The 19,228-nt window shown below is 41.2% G+C and overlaps 1 protein-coding gene across 4 annotated transcripts in view; it reads left to right on the top strand.

The window, feature by feature from the left end:
- The window catches only part of LOC149182893 (protein PHOSPHATE STARVATION RESPONSE 1-like), a 238,099-nt gene that overhangs the window by 152,160 nt on the left and 66,711 nt on the right, over positions 1-19,228 (top strand). For 3 of the 4 annotated variants that reach the window (XM_089416986.1, XM_089416983.1, XM_089416984.1), the window contains exons 3-7: positions 15,573-15,992; positions 16,071-16,483; positions 16,672-16,882; positions 16,993-17,069; positions 17,173-17,212. In XM_089416986.1, the coding sequence (XP_089273112.1) occupies positions 15,764-15,992; positions 16,071-16,483; positions 16,672-16,882; positions 16,993-17,069; positions 17,173-17,212 (970 nt within the window). In that variant the 5' untranslated portion in view covers positions 15,573-15,763. The remainder of the gene's footprint in view (positions 1-15,572; positions 15,993-16,070; positions 16,484-16,671; positions 16,883-16,992; positions 17,070-17,172; positions 17,213-19,228) is intronic. The other variant, XM_089416985.1, reaches the window with a different exon arrangement.

Here is a 19,228-nt window from a genome sequence, read left to right as displayed (position 1 = left end):
TGCCACAACCACTCCCTGAGATTGTCCATGATGAGGGAGGGCCTTCACATCAGTTTCACATTCCAGAGCCCGAGCATGTCAGCACTCCAGCATGTGTTACATATCAGAGAGGCCACAGGGCCTTATTTTCATCAGCACAGCGAGTGTTATCTCCACATCAGGTGGAAGGGGCCTCGCTTTCGACAGCAGCACAGGTACAGGAGAGAGGCAAGCAACCCATGATTGATGAGGGACCATCAGGTCATCCGGACATTAGACATTATTGACCTTGACATCAGTTCTCCTAGCTCGGAGCTAAAGGAGATCATTCAGCAACAAAAGGCTGAAAATCGCTTGTTGCAAAAGAAATTGGAAACGGCCAATTGGACAATCAACTACTTGGAGCAGCGTAACAAGCAGCGAGAAGATGAACACACTCTTGATGAATTGCGGCGAATCCGAGAAGACCGAAACTTGGCCTGCAAGAGACCCGGTGATTTGACACATATTGAGCAAGGGTCTATGCTCATCCGGGTGAACATTCATTTAGAGAAGTTGCTAGCCAAGGCAAACAGGGACAAAGATATGCTCCGCCACATGAAGAATCATTATTGGGCCCGCATGCATGTGTGCAAAGCGAAAATGAAGATACTCAAAGGACGATTGGCCAAGGCACTAATACGGAGGAAAAGGCCCGATCCACTTCAGATTTTGGCCGAAGCCTCCTTGAAGGAGCATGGTGCTCAATGATACACCCCCAACTCAAAATTTAGAAAATTTGGAGGAATTTTGGTCAATTTTGATTTTTTTTTTTTTTTTTTTGCTAAAAACAGGTTTTTGCCCTCAACGCGTAGCGCGCCGCGCGCTACCCTGAAGATGGGGAGGTCCATTTCACAAAAACTCTGCATTTTTGGATTTGTCATGACAAATTACACTTGCTCAGCCACTGCCAAGACATTTCATTGAGGGTTGTGCCCCCAAAAGGTCAAAAAACAAGCAAAAAATGACCTCCTGCCACTTTTTGGACACACAGGAAGCAGTCTTGGGAGATTGCATTTTTAGAGGGGCAAATGGGCACCAAATTGAGAAATTCCACTTGGGCTGGAGAGTAGACATCCAGACCTTTCCAACAAGCCCACTTGAGCCTCATTTGGATGCCGAGAAGTGCCCCAAAGTGGGCTCAAAGGCGCGCTACGCGTAGAGAAATGGCGCGCTACGCATCAGGGAAATTTGCCAGTTTTTCATCTACAGCTCATGACAACGCAACTTTTGACTTTTCATGGGATTTTTCACCCTCTTTGATGTAACTAATGTATTTTCATGATGACATGACACTTTTTTACCTATTCTAGAAGATTCATTCATAAAATAGAAAAAAATTAATGAATGAATTGGTTTCCTAACTTATAGAGGCAAGTTGTTTTGACTACCTAGATTGTAGTGCTCAGTTTAGAATTGGTTGAAACAGCTCCTAGGATGATGAGCTCGACCCCTAGAGGCAAGGAAATGTGTTAGCTTGCCTATATTATGTACTTTCTTAGTCATTTTCATGGTTGGACTCTTGGGGGATAAGCTTAGACTGTATTACACATTGTATCTCAACAATTTTGGCAAAGGAAAGACCAGGGTTTTGCAACACTATTTGGGATTCCTGTGGTTATTTGTGTTGATGGTGTGTTTCTCTCATGTACTTGTAAGTTTGTTATGTGTATCATTTTCCTACTATTCTCTTCTGCAAATTAAACAAATGAAGTGTTAAGGTAGAATTCATAATCTTGTATTTTCTGCCTTTAAGTTTTTTTAATATCTATGTTTTCATCTGTTTAAGGAGAACTCCTGAAATTTTCTCGCTCTCCTTAGCTCCTCACCAGTCATTTCTATCCATTCAATTCCTTTAAAGACATCAGGACGATTGCCTACCTTGCCCCAAAAAGACCTCTGCAAAAACTGTGTCACATCTCCGCACCCAAAATTGCCTTTCCCTGTTTTCCAACAAAACCCTAAAAATCTTAAATCAAACTATCTTATCAATTTACTAGCCTAAAATCAGTATTCATATCGGTCATCTCAGCCCCTTTGAAGACCTCTTGCCGAGATAGACCCGGAGAGAGCCCTCTCCTGTCCTCGTAGGGCTAGCTACGAGGCTGAGCTTGGTTTGATGTTGCCTTGAGTTTCGCCTTCCTCAGCCTGAGGCAAATTCGAGCGCTAACATATTGGCGACCATACTGGGGAGAACAACTTGTTTGCGGGTTGATGTGTTTATTTCATAAGTCTTAGACGGAGTCTGAAGATATGCCAGGTAGCCTTCGAAACGCTTTTGCTTTGCATAAGCGAAAGTAGATAAACGCTGCTTCAGTCAATCTCCGTGAGCTTGTGAATACAACACTTCATTTGCATTTTACCCCAGTACATTTGTAAACTCTGAACTTTTGATGATAAGTTGAGAGTTTTCACAGGCTGATTGGCTATTTGTTCCTTGATATTTTGAGAATATCCAAGCTGGCTTCAGATTCTAGTCATATATTCAAATCTCACTCATGTCCAGCTGTTTTTAAGTATTTTGAAGACATTAATTTTGACGAGAGCTTCGAGTTGTCCCTCTTCAAAACCAAATCTGAAAGTGCACTTGATTCCCTAGTCCTCAATCCTGATTTTGTTGCTGCCCTTGAAATCGAGAGACACAATAAATTGGTGGAAAATTTCATCCTAAGACACCTTCAGACAGATATCCAAGTCACTAATCTTGTTGATTTCCTCGAAACTGTATCTGTCAATATTGGATCTACTATCACGGCTTCTGTTCCGCACGAGCAGACCAATCCTCCTTTTATTTCTATTTCCCCTATAGTCACACATCCTGAAACTACAGTCAATTCTCCCTCTTCATCCCATATCGTTTCTCCTTCGCCTACACCTCCCCATACCCCTCATACTACAGCTACACCTACTCCACCTACTACTCCTAGACCCAATCTACCTAAAGCAATGACTGCTCGGTTTGCTCCTCTTGCTCTTCCTCAAAATCTGCATGATATACCAGCTGATTATCAAAGCAAAATTCCCATGTTTGATGGCACTCCTCAAAGTGTTTCCGCTCAGCAGCATATAGACAAAATGGCAACTTTTTTTGATTTATATGAGATAGATGAAGAAGATGTAACTATGCGTTTGTTTGTGCAAACATTCGGAGGAGAAGTAAGAAAATGGTTCAGAGGTTTGACAGCTAGAAGCATACCCACATTGGATGAACTTCAGAGACAGTTTCTAGACCGATGGGAAATCAGAAAGGATCCACTTCAGATCAATGCCGAGTACAACAATCTCAAACGTAATCATGGTGAGTCTGTCCAAGATTATATTATCAGATTTAACACAGTTTATAATGCTATTCCGGATGACTTAAGACCATCTAGAAAATCAGCTCTTCTCAAATTCCCGGATGGCTTTGATCCGGAGATGGCTTATTCATTGCGAGATAGAGATCCGCCTACCTTGGAGGATATGCAGAAAATCGCTGTTAGTGTTGAAGCGAATTTGAATGATAAAAGAGCAAGGATGAAAGCCGAAAAACGAGTGACAATCAAAGAAGAAGCTTCTACATCAGATCAACTCCTTCGCAAGGTAGAAAAGGTAGAAAGGATGCTCGAAAAGGTCCATCTCGACAAGCCGGGGCCGCAGATTCGCAATCCTAATTTTTGAGGTCCGCAGCAGCCACAATACAGAATTAAGCAGCGTGAAACAAGGGCACAAGAGTCAGCAGTTCAGCAACAAATAAAACCTCCTCTTCAGCAGAATTTTGTTAGCCAAGAATCCGAGGATGAAGGTGATACTATAGGGGAGGAAAATCACCTTTTCACTCCTGATGATCTGCCTACCTATATTACAGAAGAAGAAGAATTTGTGAGAAACTCCATCATCCATCAAGATGAGAATTATATCTTATCAAATGATGCAGCGCTTGAGGAAGAATCAGAGGAGTACCAAAGAGGATATCTCAATGCTTTGTCCGCTCAACAGAAACAATTAAGAAATCTAGTTGTTCCCATAAATCCCATTCAGAAGAAGAAAAATACTTCAGCAAAAAATGATTCAGCTTCCCCACAGAAAAAAGGAAAAGAGATAATTGATCCCCCAGCAGCTCAATCATCTTCAGCAGATAAGGTAAATCAACCACCAAGCACAGTGAGGGATAAAGTTGAAAGAAGAGAAGTTTCGGCCAAAGAAGGTGAAAAGGTTTCAGCATTTAGTTTGGAGAATGAAATTTCAAAGCTGAAAGTGTCTATTCCATTGACTGAAATCATGAAAAACAGCAGCTACCGAGGTGAAATCTCCAAAGTTTTGAATATTGATCCAATGCTTGACACGGTAAATGTAGAAGATGATCAACCAGAATTAATTTTTGGGCCTGCTTTAGATGGTGAGTCTCCTGAAAGTGATGTTCCTCCCTTCTATATCAGTTTGAGGTTGCATGAGTATGTTTTACATAATGCTATGTTTGACTCGGGTGCTTCGCACAATTTGATGCCGAAAGAAATCATGGAAACGCTGGGATTAGACATAACAAGAAAATATCATGATTTGTATTCATTTGATTCCAGCCGGGTAAAGTGTATCGGATTGATCAAGGACTTGGTGGTAAGCCTAGATCAAATTCCAGCTAAGAATGTCTTGATGGATGTGGTTGTGGCGGATATTCCTCCGCGTTTTGGTATGTTAATTTCAAGATCTTGGGGAGCTAAGTTGAAATGTACACTTTAGTTGGATTTTTCTTATGCTACAATTCCAGTCTTCGGTCAAATGAGAAAGCTATATCGGGAGCAAAAGATGAAATACATGATAACTAGCAAAGAAAAGCCAATAAATCATCCTGTAAATTATGTACATACAGATTTGGAGTCTTTTGTTTTGTTTGCTGATAGTTTTAATGAGATAGATAGTCAGTTAGTTCAGGCAAAAGATATACCAGAGATTACTGAAAATTTTAGAGAAGTTCTGCAAAAGGAAAGAGAAGAAAAGCCAACTGCCATGAAGCAAACAGCTGAAGCTAAGGGGCAGCAAACATAAAAAATAGAGGCAACACAGTTTCATCACTTGGAAGAAGATGAAGATGGTCTTTGGACCATGGATTTTGATGGCGCTGTGGGCAGCGATGGTGCTGGTATTGGTGTGTGGATTCAAAGTCCTTTTTCTGCCCGAGACAAAGTCCCAAGCAAGGTGAGAGTGTGTTCTTATAAACTAGCATTCGATTGTTCAAATAATGAGGCAGAATATGAGGCTCTCATTGCTGGCCTTAAAATTCTTCGCAAGCTGAAAGCAAAGAAGATTGCAGTCTATGGTGATTCCGAGTTGGTGATAAAGCAAGTTAAAGGAGAGTTTCAGGCCAAGCATCCTCGTATGAGGGTATATCGAAATGCTGTCCTAGATATTTTGAAATTATTTTCTGAGCATACTTCGACATGTGTGCCCCGCATACAAAATGGTGTTGCGGATGCGCTGGCCAAGGCAGCAAGTAACTTAAAAATTCCAATGAATTCCAGTAACAAATTTGAGATTTATGTGAAACACCGCCCCACAGTTCCGGATAATCAAAGATGTTGGCAAGTCTTTCAGGATGATGAAGAAATCAAAGATTTTCTGCAGATTGAAGGTGAGTTTAAAGATACCTCCATAGATACAGAATCAGATGAAGTAAATCAAATGGATGCACTGCAACTTAAGGATAATTTTATTCCTAACGGATTGATTCCTTTAGAGGAGCTGTTTGATCAAGATGATGTAGCTCGCAAACCGACATTAAGACCGACTGAAAAAGGTGTTGAAGAGGTAAATATTGGGACAGCTGAAAATCCTAAGATGGTAAAGCTATCTAAGTCATTGTCACCAAAGGTAAAGGAAGAGTATATCAGATTGTTATCTTCATTTTCTAATGTTTTTGCATGGGATTACTCAGATCTGAAAACATATGACACCAATATCATTCAGCATACTATTCCTATAAAGCCAAATCAGAAACCTTTTCGTCAAAAGTTGAGGAGAATCAATCCTAAATTGTTGCCATTGATAGAAAAAGAAGTGAACAGGTTGTACAAGTCTGGGATCATAGTGCCTATCAGATTTTCCGATTGGATATCAAATTTGGTGCCCGTAAGAAAGAAGACCGGTGAGATCCGTTTATGCATTGACTTTAGAAATTTGAATAAGGTGTCTTTAAATTGGATATCAAATTTGGTGCCCGTAAGAAAGAAGACCGGTGAGATCCGTTTATGCATTGACTTTAGAAATTTGAATAAGGTGTCTTTAAAAGAAAATTATCCGTTGCCCAAGATGGATCATATATTGCAGCGAGTAGTTGGAGCATCAAGGATGTCGCTACTCGATGGCTATTCCGGGTACAATCAGATTTTGGTGCATGAGGATGATCGTGACAAAACTGCATTCACCACTCCATGGGGAACTTTTCATTATGCAAAGATGTCGTTTGGTTTGAAAAATGCAGGTGCCACTTTTCAGCGTGCGATGGATATGGCTTTCGCCAACGAGAAAGATGTTTTTTTGGTTGTTTACCTTGATGACTTGACTATATTTTCGAAATCTGATGAAGAACATTTATATCACTTGAAAATTGTTTTTCAAAAGTGCAGAAAATATGGTATTTCGCTGAATCCAAAGAAGAGTCTTTTCGCCATGAGTGAAGGCAAGCTCTTGGGTCACATCATTTCCAAAGACGGCATCCGTATAGATCCTGCACGTGTTGAAGCTATTCAGCAAATTGAGCAGCCTCGGAACAAAAAAGAAATACAGTCCTTTAACGGGAAACTGAATTTTCTGCGTCGCTTCATTCCAAATCTTGCTGAGCATCTTAGAGAAATCACAAACATGCTGAAAAAGGACAGTCAATTAAAATGGACAGAAGAGGCGGTAAAATCTTTCAATTTGGTAAAGTTGGTTCTATCTTCAGCCCCTACTCTAATCAGTCCGGATTACACACAAGACTTTATTTTGTTTTCATTTGCTTCTGAGCACACATTGGCAGCTGTACTAATGCAAAAAAGAGATGGAGTTGAGAAGCCTATTGGTTTTTTCAGCCGTATTATAAGGGACGAAGCATTAAAGTATAACATCATTGAAAAACAAGCACTTGTGCTTGTGAAGGCCTTGAAGGATTTCCATGTGTATATATTGCATTCCCACATTATAGCATATGTTCCTAACGCGACAGTAAAGGATGTTTTGGTACGGGTAGAACCAGAAGGAAGGCGGGGTAAGTGGATCGCTGCGTTGTTAGAGTATGACGTGGAGATTAAACCAACAAAGCTGATCAAAGGTCAAGGTCTCGCCAAATTGATGGCTGAAACAAATTTACATGTCCTAGATATCAATTTGATGGCTGCCATGTCCGATGAAGATGAGGAGAATTCAGCACAACAGGTATCTGACATCTTTGTTTCTTCTCCTTGGTATGCTGATATTATATACGTACTTCAAAATTTGTCTTCACCTCCCGGGATGCCTCGAAATAAAAGTAGGACATTGAAGTTGAAAGCAGCCAAGTTTTGCATCCTCAAATCTGCACTATATTGGAAAGACCCCGGTGGAATATTGCTGAATTGTTTGGTCGAGGAGGAAGCCAAAACAGTTGTGGAAGATTTTCATAAAGGTGACTGCGGGGGCCATTTGTTTTGGAAGACTACAACAAATAAGATCCTAAGGGCAGGTTTTTATTGGCCTTCATTGTTTTCAGATGTATATAAAGCTATCAAGAATTGTCACGAGTGCCAAATTTTTCAAGGGAAACAGAAATTACAGCCATTGCCTCTCAAACCAATTGAGGTCAGCGCACCATTTCAGCAGTGGGGCTTGGATTTTATCGGCGAAATTCATCCGCCATCGTCAGGACAACATAGATGGATATTGACAGCTACAAATTACTTCACAAAATGGATTGAAGCCATTCCCACCCGGCAGGCCACGGATACGGTAATTATTTCTTTCCTTGAAAATAATATACTGTCACGTTTTGGCTGTCCTAGTAAGTTAATCACAGATAATGCAGCAACATTCAAATCAAAGAGGATGGTTGACTTTTGCTACAAATACAATATCAACTTGGGGCATTTTACCGCCTACCATCCGCAAGGAAACGGGCTGGCAGAATCTTCAAATAAGTCCTTGGTAAATATCATTAAAAAGTTGTTGGAAATCAATAAGAAGAGCTGGCACAAAAAGTTAGTGAATGCACTGTGGGCTGATAGGGTAAGTCAGAAAAAGTCAATTGGCATGTCTCCTTTTGAGTTGGTGTACGGGACAGATGCGGTGTTTCCTACTTCGCTTGCTATTCCGGTGGTCAAATTGCTTCAAGAAGCTGGTAGTGAGGAAGATCCCATGCAGAGGCGGATTAATCAAATGATCCATTTACAGCAGACACGGGAGGAAGTACTTCAAAATACTCTCAAGCTGCAAGAGCGCATAAAAAAGATTTATGATAGGAAGGCAAAACCAGATGACTTCCAAATAGATGATGTGGTTTTGAGGTGGGATGCTCGGAATGAAGACAAAGGGAAGCACGACAAATTTGACAATTTATGGAAGGGTCCCTACAAGATCGCATCATATCGTGGCCAAAATGCTTTTCTTCTCAAGGAAATGAACGGAGATGATTATCCTGGAGGGTCGGTCAATGGTCGGCTGCTAAAAAGGTACCATGTCTGAGCATTTTCTGCTCTTGTCATCATCATTGTACATACCGTTTTACTTCTGTTTTATCGCATGTGTGTACTGATCTTTCATCCTCAGTCTGGGGCCCACGGTGAAGGCTATAATTCTGAAGATGAAGATTGGTTGGTTTGAGGTTTGTCAAGTTGGTTTTATCAGTTCATTTTCTGTCCAAAATTGAGTTAGTTTAGGTCAAAGTTGTGTCCAATTTTCAGTCAAATTTGTAGTCACCAAAACTGTCAAAGTTTGTGTCAAATGAGTAAATAATGACTCCATCGCCCAATGGTTGAACGCACCGGTCTGCTCTCCCAGAGGTCTGAGGTTCTTGGCATCTCCAAGGAGCTACCATCCCCATTGGAGCCAATGTTAGAGTCGGTCTAGTAGCCCTCCACCAGAGATCAAAGCTCTTTGCATTTCATGATTAGGTGTCCCATCAGTGTGATCATGTTGCATTCCATTAGGCATGCCATAACTCTGGTGGAGGAGTTTGTGGCTTTTATTCCCCTCCTGTTTGGCACTGCTGGTTCAGGTTTGTTTAAGTAAATAAAATCTTCAAAGGGTCATTCATCTTGTTTTAAATTTCGAGGTCTTAGGTTTAGGGTTGAGTCAATTTTTGTCTCGAGAGGTCATAAAGGACAAACAGGCCAGAGGGATGTCCTTCATAAAACATCATTTCAATAATTCTCATTATTGTACAGCTAAATTTTCACCTTGTTTTCAAAACTCTGTTTTTGAAAAACAAAGGTCATTATCTCGTTTTTGTAAAAAATTGTCAAAATTTCAAATTCTCCAAATGTTGAAGCGCAGCCTTGGTCTCCTTTGCCAAAGCATCTCAGAAGCCATCCCTGCAAAAATTTTCAGAAGAAATCATCATTTCAACCAATTTTTTTTCAAAAAAAGGAAACCAGAAGTCAGAGCCAATTAATTCAAAAAGTGTCAACACTCAAACATTATAAAGTGGGTTTTGGGCAAATAAAAATAAAAAAGGAGCCTATAAAAGCACATCACTCTTCATTAGCAACTCATTTGCCTCTCACAAGCCAAGTGAATCCTTGCAAAGGCGATTTCAAGAGTCATTGAGCAAATTGGGCAGTTTCAGGGGCGCGCTACGCATCAGCTGAGGCGCGCTACGCACCCAGGGCACGCTACGCATCAGCGCGACTTTTCCAGTGCATTTTTACTCAGGCGCTACGCACCAGAGGGGCGCTATGCGTTGGGCAAGGTGCGCTACGCGTTGGGTTTTTCGCCCAATAAACTGCCAGCAAGCTACCAAATCCTCTTTTCTCTCAAGCAAATTTCAGGTAGGCCTCTCCTCCATGGCTAGTTTGGGTTTTGCAAGATGAATGAGAAATTAATATGTTAAAAATGCCATGAAAATGAGAAATTAAAACCCTACATTGCTGTGGAAAATTTAAAGACTTAGTTGTGCTAGTGTTTCAAAGTATTTTGCTGTCCAAGGTTGCCCATTTTTGATCCCTCTTTTCCCTCATCTTCACCAACATTCTCCTTCAAATTTTCCCATAAAATTTTATAATCTTCCTCTCAAAAATCCCTAAAACCTACTAAATTCCCAAACCCTACTTCACCTTAAAATCCCACAATATTATGATTTCCCATGTTGCCTTCCCCAAATTCCTTATTTATGTTTATTGTCCCTAATTCCCTCATGTTCCCCTTTCCCTAACAATCCCCTTGTATTTATGTCCCCTTGGTGACAACATTTGAAAAAGTCAAACAACAGTGAATTGGGTGCAAAGTCAGCAATACGTTTAAGCCATCTTGCCTTCAAAACCATGTCAGAAACAGAATCAGATTATGAGCAGAGTTATGACAGTGATTCGACACCGGAGATAGAAGTGCCAAGGAGGCATCATAAGGGTGGTAAAGGTGGTCGGCATGTCAGGGAGGAGCCCACTTCTTTGGCTCAGTTGCAAGCTTGTCCACTTGCAATGACATGTTTTTAGTATCAATCATGCTTTGGATATTGTGAGCGGATCTCGCAAATTCAACATCACAGGGAACTAGTCCGCTTGTTTGTCCTACATTTGCACAATGGTCAGGTGAACCTTGCAGGAGTGGACTTCACCCTATCACCCGAAATTGTTGCTCAAGCCACCGGGATAACAAATGTTGGGGAGGAGTGGAACAAGCGCCAACAGCTAGACAGATTTCATTATGAACCATATATCAAACCCGGGTGTATGAGACACCTAACTGCTGTTTTTCCCTTCAGATTCCTAAGGGATGAGTATGCACCCTTGATGAGGCTCATTATGCGCTATTTCACTTGTGAGGGCAGATTTTCACGTTTATATTCGTACCATATCTGTTTGTTGATGCATTTCACCCGGGTACGAATGATGAACATTCCATTTTTCATGTGCCGAAATATAGAGAGGATGGTGCCCTTAGTGCAAAGGAAGAACCCCGCACAGCAACACAAGAGTATATATCATTATGCACTGATCGAGATCATAGTGATGCATCAGTTGGCACAAAAGGGCATTGCTTGGGAGGATTTCATCTCTCGCGACTTCTTCACGGTGCCACAACCACCCCCTGAGATTGTCCATGATGAGGGAGGGCCTTCACATCAGTTTCACATTCCAGAGCCCGAGCATGTCAGCACTCCAGCATGTGTTACATATCAGAGAGGCCACAGGGCCTTATTTTCATCAGCACAGCGAGTGTTATCTCCACATCAGGTGGAAGGGGCCTCACTTTCGACAGCAGCACTGGTATAAGAGAGAGGCAAGTAGCCCATGATTGATGAGGGACCATCAGGTGATCCGGACATAGACATTATTGACCTTGACATCAGTTCTCCTAGCTCGGAGCTAAAGGAGATCATTCAGCAATAGAAGGCTGAAAATCGCTTGTTGCAACAGAATTTGGAAACGGCCAATTGGACAATCAACTACTTGGAGCAGCGTAACAAGCAGCTAGAAGATGAACACACTCTTGATGAATTGCGTCGAATCCGAGAAGATCGAAACTTGGCCCGCAAGAGACCCGGTGATTTGACACCTATTGAGCAAGGGTCTATGCTCATCCGGGTGAACATTCATTTAGAGAAGTTGCTAGCCAAGGCAAACATGGACAAAGATATGCTCCGCCACATGAAGAATCATTATTGGGCCCGCATGCATGTGTGCAAAGCGAAAATGAAGGTACTCAAAGGACGATTGACCAAGGCACTAAAACAGAGGAAAAGGCCCGATCCACTTCAGATTTTGGCCGAAGCCTCCTTGAAGGAGCATGGTGCTCAATGATACACCCCCAGCTCAAAATTTAGAAAATTTGGAGGAATTTTGGTCAATTTTGATTTTTTTTTTTGTTGTTGCTAAAAACAGGTTTTTGCCCTCAACACGTAGCGCGCCGCACGCTACCCTGAAGATGGGGAGGTCCATTTCACAAAAACTCTGCATTTTTGGATTTGTCATGACAAATTACACTTGCTCAGCCACTGCCAAGACATTTCATTGAGGTTTGGGCCCTCAAAAGGTCAAAAAACAAGCAAAAAATGACCTTCTGCCACTTTTTGGACACACAGGAAGTAGTCTTGGGAGATTGCATTTTTGGAGGGGCAAATGGGCACCAAATTGAGAAATTCCACTTGGGCTGGAGAGTAGACATCCAGACCTTTCTAACAAGCCCACTTGAGCCTCATTTGGATGCCGGGAAGTGCCCCAAAAGTGGGCTCAAAGGCGCGCTACGCGTAGAGAAATGGCGCGCTACGCATCAGGGAAATTTGCCAGTTTTTCATCTACAGCTCAGGACAACGCAACTTTTGACTTTTCATGGGATTTTTCACCCTCTTTGATGTAACTAATGTATTTTCATGATGACATGACACTTTTTTACCTATTCTAGAAGATTCATTCATAAAATAGAAAAAAATTAATGAATGAATTGGTTTCTTAACTTATAGAGGCAAGTTGTTTTGACTGCCTAGATTGTAGTGCTCAGTTTAGAATTGGTTGAAACAGCTCCTAGGATGATGAGCTCGACCCCTAGAGGCAAGGAAATGTGTTAGCTTGCCTATATTATGTACTTTCTTAGTCATTTTCATGGTTGGACTCTTGGGGGATAAGCTTAGACTGTATTACACATTGTATCTCAGCAATTTTGGCAAAGGAAAGACCAGGGTTTTGCAGCACTATTTGGGATTCCTGTGGTTATTTGTGTTGATGGTGTGTTTCTCTCATGTACTTGTAAGTTTGTTATGTGTATCATTTTCCTACTATTCTCTTCTGCAAATTAAACAAATGAAGTGTTAAGGTAGAATTCATAATCTTGTATGCTCTGCCTTTAAGTTTGTTTAATATCTATGTTTTCATCTGTTTAAGGAGAACTCCTGAAATTTTCTCGCTCTCCTTAGCTCCTCACCAGTCATTTCTATCCATTCAATTCCTTTAAAGACATCAGGACGATTGCCTACCTTGCCCCAAAAAGACCTCTACAAAAACTGTGTCACATCCCCGCACCCAAAATTGCCTTTCCCTGTTTTCCAACAAAACCCTAAAAATCTTAAATCAAACTATCTTATCAATTTACTAGCCTAAAATCAGTATTCATATCGGTCATCTCAGCCCCTTTGAAGACCTCTTGCCGAGATAGACCCGGAGAGAGCCCTCTCCTGTCCTCGTAGGGCTAGCTACTAGGCTGAGCTTGGTTTGATGTTGCCTTGAGTTTCGCCTTCCTCAGTCTGAGGCAAATTCGAGCGCTAACAGTTTATATGAAGAAATTTGAATGGCTGAGAACTCCCTTGAAGAGGAAACATTGATTACATAGCATCATATTATGGAGCATCTCTCATAGGCTGTGCGCCATGAGACCTTGTGGCCTGGGAGATGTATTGTTGATTCCTCCTGTAGGCTATGTGTTGTGAGACCTTTTGGTCCGGGAAATGTATCGTTGATTCCTCCTGTAGGTTGTGTGCTGTGAGACTTTCTGGTCTGGGAAATGTATCGTTGATTCCTCCTGTAGGCTGTGTGCTGTGAGACTTTTTGGTCCGGGAACTCCTGTAGGCTGTGTGCCATGAGACGTTATGGTTCGGGAGATGTATTGTTGGTTCCTCCCTTAGGCTGTGTGCTGTGAGACCTCATGGTTGGGGAGATGGTTTGAGATGGATGCTATGTATCTTTCGTTATGATGAGACTAATGATTGGTCCCTTAGGCTGTGGGCTGTGATACCTATAATTGGTTATGGAGATTGATCCTGACAGAGAGAGAGATTTGTATTTTGATCTCTTCCTTAAGCTATGGGTTGTGAGACCTATGATTGGTACGGAATATTAATCTTGAGAGAGAAAATGAAAAGTACCTCTTTGGCTAAGGCGGAGTGTTGGAAAATATGGTAGCCATGGTCAATATTTTCATTATGACGAAGTTGGAAATTTAAAATATATTAATGCCTCCTTAAAGATGACAAGTCGGCTCCACTAAATGTTAGGTCGGCTGGGCCCCTAAGAGGCACCCAATCGACCCCACTTGAAGGCTATATAAAGGAGACTATTTCTCCTCATTAGGACACACAATTTGGTCTACATCTCTGATCCACCGAAATTACAGGAGGGCCGAAATTTGGGGGGGATGCCGGAATTTCAGGAGGAGGCCGAAATTCTAGGAAGGGCCGAAATTTCAAGGACTTGGATTTTGACATGGCACTTGATCATGATTTTGGTTACTAGTTTGGCTATTATTTTGCTCTTTGTTATTTATGGTGTATTGGTGAATCTGGAAACTCTCTCTCACATAAGGAAGAACTTTTTCTGGGTTTTTCCCTTGTGGGTTTTGCCTTGGCTGTGTGACTAATTTTCTGTGTCTCTTGTCTCTTTATTTTCATGTCTATTAGTTGATGTTTTTCTTCTGTATAACTGTCTAAATGATATTGAATTTAATGCTATGTGAAACCAATGTTTAATTGATCAATGAAGTAGTTATCAGGTGAAGAATTTTTTTTTCTAGCAGGTGCCCTAGAAAAATCAACACACTGAATCCCCTCTGTTATGCTCTTTCACTTCCATTCCCATATTGTTTAGCTCTACTGTGGAACACGGTACAATTGAAATGAATGGAACTCCTTTTCGTCCAAGTGGCCTGGATATGCTAGAGCGTAATAGGCAATTAGACATCAGGTCCTTCAACTGTCAACTAGAGTTACAACTTTGACTCTTCAAGTCTCCTTCATAGTCCCTATGTGGCTATCCCCTTTGGCATGAGTAACGGGGGTTGACATGGCATACTCTTGAACCATGGTGGTCAATGATGATAGGTCAACTTGTCGGAGGCATAACTTTTGCTTCTGAACTCTGATTGATTTGATTCTTGCACCATTGGAAAGACCACATAGTGTAGAGTAGCATCACGGGGTCTGACACTTGAGACAGAAGTTTTACCCTTAAGAAAATTGTCATTTAAGGCCTCAAAATTGCTCCGGAAGGTATCAGACCCCAATTTTCCAAACTTGGTGCTACCAATAAAGCTACTGCAAGCTGATTCCTCCATTTTTTCCACCTTGAAAGCATCAATATAGTTAACAAACAACATAGTTATCCAATCTGGATCAAGTCTTTTGTTTAATTCTTTCAATTGAACTTCTGCAGCATTCACTGGTAAGTGGAAGTTTTTTGGAAGCCTGACAAAATTTTCTATTATCAGCATAACATGGCAGTCTTTTCTCCCATTATGAGCAGTGGACATCAATGAAAATTGCATGCGAAGTCATTGTATGAACTTTGATGGGTTTTGAATGATTTTATAAACTCAGATGATTAATTTCTTGTTGGGATGATTTTATTTCTTTGGATCAATCTCTGCCTTCTGTTTTTAACTGCCTATTATTTTCGCCTCTATAAAATTTGTCTGTAATTTGGCAGGGCTTTGTGGCTGTGTCAGGCGTTGCAGAGCTTGGGTTTATTTATGGAAATGCTGGGATTCTAAGCAGGGGGTTTATCAAGGAGGAGCTTAGATAGAAGTGTACCTGTTGGAGGAGCAGACATCTTATTTAGAAGTATATTACTGCAGGATTACGTGCTCTTGGCAGTGACTGGGCTCTATATTTGATCTAATGGATTGCCGAATCAACGAGATTTCACCTCTTGATGGGGTGGCAATGCAGAACTCCAGTTCTGGTCTTCCTTCCCATGTTTTCAGTTCTGGGTCACGTAATCCAAATTTTATTCACAAGGTTCCTTCTTGTCCATTTATTTTGCCCCCAATTCAATCATCTCACTGCCCCAAAGTACCAATTTTGGAGCCAATGTCTCTGGAGAAGCAGATGAACAACAATCCCACGGGTACAAATCTCATCTCTTCAGTATCCGTGTGCTTATTTACCGAGGAGAGGTTTTCAACTCCATTGTTGTCATGTGCAGGTCTTTCTTACACCTGCCCTGTGATTTCTCAGCAGCATAACCAGCATGGTAACCAGCAAAATCAACTGGGCAGCCATTCCTTCATCCAACATGCTTCAAAGGTTTCCATTCCTGTTTCTGTTATGCAGTCTTCTCAACTGGGATGCTTACAACCTGCATTTTATGGTAATTCCAGGAAACAGAGAAATCAGGACAGCTGGTCAGGATATCCATTCCAGGATGTTTTAGATATCTCTGAGAATGGTACACACTGTAGCCAAAGGCATCTGAATGTTGCTAGTGATGGGCTGGTTGTAGAAGACTTCCATGTTAAACAAAATGACTGGCAGGCTTTGGCAGAACAACTAGTTTCTTATAATGACTCTTGGACTGACCCCCTTACGGATGAGAACATTCAAGACCCTGGGTTAAAAGTATGTGCCACTTTCTAGAAATTTCTTGTACATTTTGTGGTGGGGAGGATAGGTGCATAAATTCATCTCAAAATAATATCAATCCTTCCTATTTTCTCCCATTTATCTATAGTCAGGTGAATGATGGTTTGGTCTTCATATTATGAATTTGATTTGAAAAAGTAAATATAACATTCTACACTATGCAGGCCATCTACCGTGCACCTAAGCCTGCAACTACAGATTGTGTGGTGAATGAAACGCATACACAGCAGCATTATATAACTCTCCCTGAAACTCAAATGGGTGCCAACTCAACAGTGTCTGAAACTGGGGTTCCTAACAAGGCTCGTATGAGATGGACTCCTGAAATCCATGAGAAATTTCTGCAATGTGTTAATGAGCTAGGTGGTTGTGATAGTAAGTAACTCACTTGTGACCAGGTTAAAAATGAATATGCAGTGTGTTTCTTATTGCTTTGTTTGACATAGTATAAAGTTTATGTATTCATGGACACTTTTGCCATGCAGGAGCAACGCCAAAGGGTATCTTAAAGCTCATGAATGTGGAGGGATTAACAATTTACCATGTCAAAAGTCACTTGCAGGTTTTGTTTATGACGAGGCTGCTGTCTCTCTATCATTTCTCTTATTTGTCTTGCTGATCATTCATACACGTGCCCTGTTAATTCACTTGTCCTTCACATGCAGAAGTATCGGTTGGCCAGGCATATTCCAGATATTGCAAGAGGTAAAGATGCAAATCTATCACAGGAATGAATGCAGCGTATGGTGGAAGTGAAATCTTTATTTCACAGAATATAAGTCATTTCTGTAGATTTTTGTCATTATCTTTATTGCATGAAACTTTACATTTCAATGTTTTGGCCAAAATAATGGTCAAGTGTCCATGATGACTATATCTCTTTAAGAAGGGCAGGTTTCTGTGAAGCGTAAGCTTTTTTTAGTATTATGTGGACAGGATCTATGGAAGTATACATTTTAAATGGTGCTATTGCATGAACAACTCAATTCTGAAGTTTTTAGTATAGAGTGGTCTCTACCGAGGTCACAAATTCACCTGGAAAATAGTGGAAATTCCTGCATGATTTTTGCCAAAATCTGGCTGAAATTTTGGGAAATCTGGGTTACAGCTGTCAAACTTCAGGATTTTGGGTGCCCAGGGGGTTTTTGATGGTGCTAAATCCATTTCCACCATCAAAAAAACAATTCAAACACTCCTATGATCAGATTTTTTGAAAATAACTTTCAGGGCAAATTTGTGGCCTTGGTAGACAACGCCTTTTAGTATTGTTATCAATATATTATCATCCTTGGCAAGAAACAGAAAATTGACGGGCTGAAAAAACTTGGATCATTTGATTGGTTAGCAATGACTACAAAAATAAATGACAGATAAATTGTTGTGAAAGAAAAGGAACAAATTTTTGATTCTCCAAAACCATAAGCATGCTTTAGGCAGATGTAAAATATGCAGTGCCGTTATTCTGCACCAGCATTGGGTTGCATGGGACGATGGTCAGGTTTAAAATGGTTTATCTTATAATGTTTTAGGGTTATGGTGGTCATCTGGAATGTGTTTCGAACATTTTTTTTCTCAGGAAAACCTTGTGGCATCCCTGTCACCAGCGGCCAGCCACAATAGCAGTTGAAAAACCAAGGGACCCAACTGGACTAGAACCGGGTACCTCTTGTTGAAATCTGTCCTGAAACAGTTCATTTGAATTGATTGAGCTATCCCACTTGGCGAATATGCTTTGAACTTTTTTTTTCCAAGAAGAGAAATCTTATATTTGATATTTCAAGCAGAAACCGGCATATACATGAACTGCTTCCTCCAACACTCCCAGAGATAACGTCTCTGTTCCTCAAGTAAGTATAAAGTACAAACAGCACATATATATACTGAAGTCCAATATTACAGTCTTCCAAGGGCTCTGAACTTTAATCAGCCCTTCAAAAACACCCATTCTTAAAATACAGCAAATATGCCCTCAGGCCATAAACTAACAGTTATAAATTCTGAGAGACTTCTTTCCTTACTCGTGATCTTCAAAATAGATGTGTTCACCGGTAGGGATCCTTTCTGTCACGCCCCCAATTCTTTTTTCCTTAAATTGGCCGGGTGCGGCACCGCCTAAGTTAATAACTTTATCCATCGTTAATTAACTTTACGAACTACGCCTTCAACAATTCATAATAATCATGAATTAACATTATTAATGTGCGGAATCCATTAATAATACAAGAATAATAATAACCCAATAATATAAGAGAAGTAATCTTTTTATTATATATGAGAAAGATTACAATGACTGGGAGCGAATGCTCCACCGGCGTTCATAAACACAAGGTTGGGCGCTGCCTGTGCAAGAGCGCACGGCACGCTCACTGCAACCTTCAACCCAAAATACAACAACATACAACAACATACAATAACACAAGTTCATTTGCCAACGGGCGGGCGCACCGTGCACGACCCACGCTCGGCTCAATCCAACTCGCACCGACAACACCGGCGGGTGGGCGCCCTAGCGCACCCTCCACCCGCGCCTCAACCACAAACGACTTCGTGCTAAATCCGTGTAGACTGCCCGGCAGGCGGGCACATAGAACTGCGCCTTGCCGCGACTTGCTTCAGCCTTCCTTCGCACCTTAGCTCGTAGATGAGAGCGACTTGTGTTCGTTGCAAATGCCTTCCCACATCGCAACACTTATATGCAACTTTGTGTGGAGGTCGCCCCAT

Source organism: Pinus tabuliformis, chromosome 3_2, assembly GCF_031772625.1.
Source record: "Pinus tabuliformis cultivar Carrire ecotype Pingquan chromosome 3_2, CPIR1, whole genome shotgun sequence".
Taxonomy (NCBI): Eukaryota; Viridiplantae; Streptophyta; class Pinopsida; order Pinales; family Pinaceae; genus Pinus; species Pinus tabuliformis.
This window is presented reverse-complemented; position numbering and strand designations above follow the sequence as displayed.